Source organism: Sardina pilchardus, chromosome 3 (assembly GCF_963854185.1).
Source record: "Sardina pilchardus chromosome 3, fSarPil1.1, whole genome shotgun sequence".
In the NCBI taxonomy this organism is placed as follows: domain Eukaryota; kingdom Metazoa; phylum Chordata; class Actinopteri; order Clupeiformes; family Clupeidae; genus Sardina; species Sardina pilchardus.
The window spans coordinates 9,066,932-9,074,431 of record NC_084996.1 but is presented as its reverse complement, the minus strand read 5'-3'; the positions used below and the strand labels follow the sequence as shown (position 1 = coordinate 9,074,431).

At 50.1% G+C, this 7,500-nt stretch overlaps 1 protein-coding gene across 2 annotated transcripts in view; it reads left to right on the top strand.

Annotated features, from left to right (window-relative positions):
- Window positions 1-7,500, top strand: part of rhbdf1a (rhomboid 5 homolog 1a (Drosophila)) — a 42,095-nt gene that overhangs the window by 17,610 nt on the left and 16,985 nt on the right. For both annotated transcript variants that reach the window (XM_062531660.1, XM_062531659.1), the window contains exons 2-3: window positions 5,482-5,626; window positions 6,113-6,252. In XM_062531660.1, coding sequence (XP_062387644.1) covers window positions 5,510-5,626; window positions 6,113-6,252 — 257 coding nt within the window. In that variant the 5' untranslated portion in view covers window positions 5,482-5,509. The remainder of the gene's footprint in view (window positions 1-5,481; window positions 5,627-6,112; window positions 6,253-7,500) is intronic.

The window sequence follows — 7,500 nt, the reverse complement described above, 5'->3', positions numbered from 1 at the left end:
TGTGGTTACCTGACCTGGCTTGAGTTCTGTGGAATGTTTCGCGAGAATGTCAACATGCCGAGGAGGGTTTACTCCCAGACAAAGAAATTCGTGAAATGCCCAGAACATGCATTATTGCTGAAACAAGGTAGATTGCTTCAATGTGAAGCCGAATGAGGAATCATTGGAAACCACTTGGATATCTTTTATATGTTCTATTTGGACAAGATCCAAGGGCCTTTACTATAATGTCGCTGTTATTTTAGTGCTTAGAGCCTATAGAAAGAGTAGGCTACTTAATCCAGAGTTTTCACATTAGATCATGGCCCTAAACACAGGAGTTGTTTATATTGGGTGGTCATCTGAAGGATGCTATATTTAAATGGTGGAAAATGGAAGGCAGGAAGTTTCGATTAAGACTGTGTCGTGTGAGATAGCAGGCAGAAAAAAAGAGAGCCTGTTGAAAAGAACACAATGAGGAGTGAAATAGCCCTGCCCCTCACCCCCCTCGAGAAGTGCTTTGAGCTTGGCTGGCTTGGCCTGCCTCCTACACACAGTCAGCAACTGGCGTCTTGCCGCTGACTAACAGGCTACTGTTTAACTTCAGCCCTCACCTACCACCTGTTTTGGCTCTGTGTGTGTGTGTGTGTATGTGTGTGTGTGTGTGCATTTGTGTGTGCCATTTCCTTTACACTATCCGGAACATGACCAAGCATGTATCAAGTTAAACACCAAGTCACCTTGCACCATGTGTGGTCAGAATTGTATCAGTTTTATTTGTTTACATGATGATGATGTCGTATGTTGTGTCTTGTGTGGACTTATTTCTCTAACCAACGCACTAGGAATGAAATGACTCACATTCTTGAAGTGTGAATAGTATTGTGCATAAGTGTGCGGACCCTCACGGTTGTGTAAAACCCCTTGAGCGAATGCGAAACCCATTGTAAACAAACTAGGAAGAGATAGCTGTGCACTTGTCTGTCAGGCCGTGGTGTTCAGGGCTGTCTCGTAAACACGGACATTGCCTGGGGAGGACACTTGATTGTCTGTCCACACATCCAGGGGTGGCGTTCTGGGATAACACCAATTACCACACCACAAGCAGCTGTGCCCCCGCAGTCTCGAAAAAAAAACACACAACAAAAAAAACGTGTTGCGTCTCACTTCAGGAAGTGTCTGCTGATGGCCGACGTCACATTAGCCCGGTGTAACCATAAGACAGGAAACTGATCAGGGGTCAGTGGGGTGCAGAGACGCCTGTGTGTTCCCCCCCCCCCCCCTCGCCTCTGAAGATTGGGATCTCTTAGTCAAAACAAGTCTTTCTGAGGCCTGCCGATAAGGTTTGAGTCAGAGAGGGCCCAGACAGATAGTGGGTGGATTCATTGTGGGAAAGGCACAAGTTTCCTAATAAGTGAGTTGGTATATATTTTTTTTGTTGTCTTTGCTTAGTGATTAGATGAATGGCTGGTCTTTGAAGAAGGCAGTTTCCCTTTTGTCAGTCGAGTGAGTGAGATGATTTATGGAAAAACCCTTCATGAGGGCCTTCATTGTTTGGACACGAGCCACTTGTAGGCCTCGCTCCAGTCCTGTCAGTCCTCCTCAAGGATAGCACCCCAGTTCAAGGACCCCTTTCCCTCCCCCTCGTCCAGCTGCATGCCTGCTCATCCAGGGGTGAAACTTTAAAGCAACACTAAAGCGTTTTTCGTACCTTAAAATAACGTTTCCAAAATCATTTCAGCGGTTCATCAACTCGTAACAGGGTGAACGGCACTTCTGCTTTCACTTCGCGGCCCTCTATCGGCTATAACCGCACTATGTAACTTTACGAGGTGGGGTAGTGTATCTGTAGTTCGATGAAATGAGACATCAGAAACTACAAATTTGACTTGCTTCGATGTCGCAATACATAATACTTTCATAAAACCATGCAACATATTCTACCTTGTCTATTATTTGCTGGATAAACAAATAGCGTGTGTGCGACGGAGGAAAAGTGCTTTAGTGTTGCTTTAAGTCAAACATCGGTGGGGGTTGAGCCCCCTAATTCGTTATGCTCATTCATTTTGATGATTTGATTTTTGGGGGGGATTGCATTGGCCAGTTTTCATATTGGAGGCCCGACATTCCCCCATATTTTACTCTTTTTTTGTCCAGCCCTGCAGTGTGGTGAGGAGTCACAGGTGAAGATGAGTGGCTTCTGTCCTGTAAAACCGGTCAGGTAATGTGCTATTTCTCTGTAGTGTACAACAGTGGAGTGGTGACACTTCACACTAACTAAACGCGTGGATCAGTTGTGATCGTTGAACTCACATTTCATAATCAAGCCAATCATATTGTGAGACAGCCAACGAAACCAGAAATCCGATCCAACCGGTTGAACCGTTGTGAATTTGCTCTGGGTGGCTGTGTGGAAAATCAGATGGGAATTCAGGCCCGATTCTAAAAGAATTTCAGGCCTGACTGAATATGGGCAAAATCATGCAGTGTCTTTCTGGGTTCAGAACGGTTGCTTCCAGTCGCTGCTGGTTTAGAGATGCTGTTGGCTCTCGAGGTGCCCTGCCCCCCGTTTCCCAGCCCCCTGGCCTTGCCACTGCTCTGAGACTTCCTGGTCCTTCAGAGAGAGATTTCCAAGCCACGCTGCAGCTGCTTCCAAGGTTTCACAGGCACTGCTTTTGGGTCGGGCCGGGAACGTGAGCCAGAAGCAACACCCTCCTCCTCCTCCTCCTCCTCTCTCTGCCTCTGTGCGAGCTGACAAACAGGCAAAGGGGAGAGCTGTGGGTGAGTCCCTGGGGGAGGAGAAGGACGCGGCCAAGCTCCAGCCACCGCTACAGCCACAGGCCACAGCCACAACTTGCTGCTGCTGCTGCTGCCAACCGACTCCTGAGGCTTGGCTCCCAGGGGGAATGCCAAGGAGGACAGGGGGAGTCCAAAGGGCAGGCCCAGAAACATCAGCCGTGACACGGACAGGGCCACCGGTGCCAGAGGGCAGTGAGGGGAGCGGAAGGTGAATGCGGCCCGGGACACAAAAGCGGAGGTGGGGACACCTGAGACCGCCGGATGAACCCTTTCCAGTTCAGCCCGGAGGCCTCGGAGTCAAATGGCACTGAAGCGCCGAGCAGCAATTAAGCTTTGAGTCCCACGGTGCAGCGCTCGCAGTCTGTCTGTCTGTCTTACAGACCTGGAGGCCGATGTCTTCTTTACATCTCATCACCAGGCACTGAGAACGTCTCTGTCATTTGATTTAAAGCGGCCAGCGTAACGAAACGAAGCCTGGCGCGAGTATCAGAACTGACTGTAGGTGGTCTGCTCTCGCCGAAAAAGAGGAAAAGAATGAAAAAAGAGGAGATAAAAAGAGCCGATATTTTAATGGGTCTTGCTCCAGGGCCTGCATTAGCGGTAACCGTGTCTGTTTCCCCCCCCCCTGGCTGTCAGTCTCCGTGCCTCCCTCCCTCTGGAGTGACAGCTCTGAGTGCGGTGGTGATGTGTAGCGCTCCGGGCTCCACTCAGGAAGGCAAGTGTGTGAGACATGCCGGGCCGGCGCGTTACGGGCTGAGAGAGACGACTCCTCTCGGGATCGGGATGCGGTCGGGGGGGCAGGGGTTGTGGCTGCGCTCCTCAGTTCTCTCTCCGCGGGGGCCGGCTGCCGGGAACGCCTGGTCGACTCGCTTTGTTCCGGTTCGGGAGCCACGATCTTTGGCGCTCATCGCAAGTCGGCCAGGCTCACAGAGGGGGGCCAATCGGAGCGGGGCGATGTGGTTTGTCGGACGCCCTCCTGCTCTACACAGCAAAGACCTTAACGCCCCCACGCCACGCCACCCCACTTCACTACCTCCTGCCATCCGCACGGGTGGCTTCCCCTGCCTTTATGTCTTTCCGGGGTGGTGGGTTCTGTGTGTGTGTGTGTGTGCGCGCATGTGTGTGTGCGTGTAGAGTTTTCTCTGTCTCTGTGTGAGCCGCTGGTCTTGGCCCTGCCAGGCTCTGAGTCCCTGATGGGAGGTGTTGGGCTGTGAAATCAGCTGTCAGCATTTGTGCGCGTTTTCCCTACCGGTCAAAGGATGGCCCGACCACTGACCTGCCTTAGTGGCCACAGTGGACCCCCCATCATGGCCTGAAATATAAAAGGAGCAGGTGACTGGTAGTGGCAGTAATACTTTATCCCTCTACTGAAATATAGTGACGGAGGCACATTTTTCACTTTTCATTTCACTGTTATTTTATACAGTATGTGTATGGGCGCAATAAAGATATTTGTCTGATTTATACTTCTCCTAAATGCTGACTTAAGACTCCTGCGGTAATCTTGCGCCAAGACTAATTCCTCAGCGTCTCCATGCAGACTTAAAACAGATGTTGCTATCGCCGGGTAGAAACCTGGGGAGATTTATAAAACAGCCTTTAGAGGACACGATGTGACCTAGAGTGACTGCAGCAACACATATCTCTCATCTTATTTCTCTTCTCTCTTTCTCTCTCTCTCTCTTTCTCTCTCTCTCTCTCTCCTTTTCTTTCTCTCTCTCTCTCCTTCTCTCGCACACACTGTCTCTCTCTCTCACTTCTCTCTGAGGCCAATCTGAACATTTACACTCACACACACACGCAGACACACACACACACACACACACAAACATGTGCGTCAGCAGCGCCGGAGTGCAGAGCAAGCACACACCCTCTTGCCACTGCGACACAATCACCCCAGTCACTGATTAAGGTTCCTTAATGAAACCAGGGCCCCATTTACTTTTCCCACGGCCATGTTCCTCAAACAGACGCCTGATCACCCCCCCTCCCCCCCCCGAACTCCACCACCACCACCACCTCCACCACCCACCACCCACCACCCAGATTCATTATGACTGAACCTCACCCAAATGATAGGTTGGGCGCAGACCCAGTTACTGTAATGCAGCAGCGAGTGCCTCCTTCTCATGGTGGCGGCGGCACGACGTTGACGGTGATGTTTCGCTTGCGGTGTCCCTGCGCCATGAATGTGTGAGACAGGACAGGAGTCTGCAGCGTCGCAGCGCGGAGTGCGCTGATGAGAACCGACTGGATGGCACAGCGGCAGCGGGGGTGGTCTGCCACAGAGGGCTCGGAGGGAAAATACCATTTTCGAGACAACGTGAATTAAGAGTACAGTGCCTGTTAGTCTGTGGCTTTTAAGGAGTAGGCGTCTCACAATAAACTTTCCCACTCGCTGGGCACAAATATTTATTGCTTCGTTAAGTGGATCAGTGTGTTGTGTGTGGACAGGCAAAACATCTGAGGTCTGGTATTTATTTACGCATGGTGCTTAGCCTCACTTAAGAAAAACACTGATACCTTTTACCAGTCGCAATTTGAGACTGCCATCTTGTGGACTCAGAAAGAGATTGATTGTTCGGTCATTGGCAGTGGCAATAGATTTTTTGTGAATCAAATTAATTCTTTCTCTCCCTCTCCACATCTCTCTATCTCTCTCTCTTTCTCCTTCTCTCTCTCTCTCCCTCTCTGCGGCTGTAGCGGGGAGGCGTGGGGTGGGGCAGGGAGCATGGCTGAACCACGCCGAGACAGCACCAGCAGCCTGCAGAGGAAGAAGCCGCCCTGGCTTAAACTGGACATCCCTACCGCTCAGATGTCTCTGGATGAGCCGCCCACCTTTGTCCAGGTAGGACACACAGACTGTCTTTGGAGTCTATTTCTCTCTCGCCCTCTCTCTTTCTTTCTTTCTTTCTTTCTTTCTTTCTTTCTCTATCTCTCTCTTTCTTTCTTTCTTTCTGTCTTTCTTTTTCTTTCTTTCTTTCTTTCTTTCTTTCCCTCTCTCTTTCTTTCTTTCTTTCTTTCTCTCTTTCTTGCTCTCTCTCTCTAGCCCTCTCTCTCTCTGTCTACAGTATCAATCTATACCAGAATAGTTTACTTCATTTTCATGAAGTCACCTTTTATCAACTCTTTCTTCCAAATCCTCCTCCTTTCTCAAACATTCCACCACTATCTCTCATCCCTCACTCTCTCCCTTCCCTGTGTGTGTGTGAATGTGTGTGAATGTGTGTGTGTGTGTGTGTGTGTATGTGTATGTGTGTGTGTGTGTGTGTGTGTGTGTGTGTGTGTATGTGTGTGTGTGTGTGTGTGTGTGTGTGTGTGTGTGCGAGTACAGCCTGTGAAGCGGCAGGGTTTCCTGCGCAGCATCAGCATGCCGGTGGAGACGTCCCATCTGCCCTCCCCGCCGCGCGACCTCTTTGACCCCCGCCGTGCCCCCCTGCAGCGCCAGTCCTCCATCACCCAGACCATCAAGAGGTGAGGCCGGCCGCCAGCACGCAGCTCTGCATCTATTTGTTTACTTATTCACTAAGGACAACAATCAGTAAACATCTGTGTACAACTAAGGACAACATGTAAACATGATATCTGAACTAATATGCTGAATAAAGGAGATATTCACTGAATGTGACAAAGAGTTTTAGAATAGCTCATAGTTAGTCTGGCTATCACCACACTAAGCTTAGTCTTTTAATATTGAACATTAGTCTGGGGAGTCTGCGCTGCACTTCTGCTGCACAAGAGATGTGATCAAGTATCAAGATCATAGTTCAAATATGTTTTTGGATAGTCCTTCAACCAATCAGACCAACGATCCGGGTGTGCCTGGTGGGTAAGCCAGTTTGTGATTGGTTCCAGTAAACCTGGACAGGAAGCAGGAGAGATAAATGTTCAGATTTCCAGCCTCAGCTTCAGGGCGAAATCCAATCACCAGCAGATCGGGCTGGGTTTATGCAGTCTAGCTTATAATACCTTTAAAGGGGAATTCCGAGAATTTTTCGCATAGATCTCTGTCGCTTGATGTCACTGAGTAAGTAAGTAAGTAAGTAAGTAAATGTACATTTATTTATATAGTGCATTTTTCATGCGACAGACTGCACCTGAAAGTGTTCCACATACAAACAGGATGCCAGACAGAGCAGCAAAAGACACCAGTGTACCTGTTACTAGGCAATCAGCGTGGTGGTATAGGCCAGCATAAAATACTGTGGGTATGGGGGGAAAATGGTGCTACCTATAGCTCGAGTTGCTGCAGCCAACAGCTAGAGTAGCCAGGCAGCTACAGTGCTACACTCTGGGGGCATATTCATTACCATCAATGGTGGCCGGAATTTTCTCCTTTCACAGCATGAGCATTCATAGTCCCTACTGTATATAGGAGAGAACATGTAGGAAATAGCAGAAATGACCTACATGAGTACAGTAAGAGTTTGCTCCACATACCTCCACACCACACGCACGCACGCACACACACACGCACGGTCCCTCGACAGCGCTCCGGTCCAGCCTGCACTCGGTGACCCTCACGCGGGGGCCGTCTGCTCATGAGACCCCGGCTTCAGGGGTCGGAGGTCAGCGGAGGCCTGGGGCCGGCCCCGGACACAGAGGGGCCGTTATGAGTGGCGGTGTCGACACACAGGGCCGCGAACAAAAAGGCCCATTCTGTGCGGCGTGGGCGTGTGCGTGTGTGTGTGCGTGTGCATGTGCATGCATGCATGCTTGCAG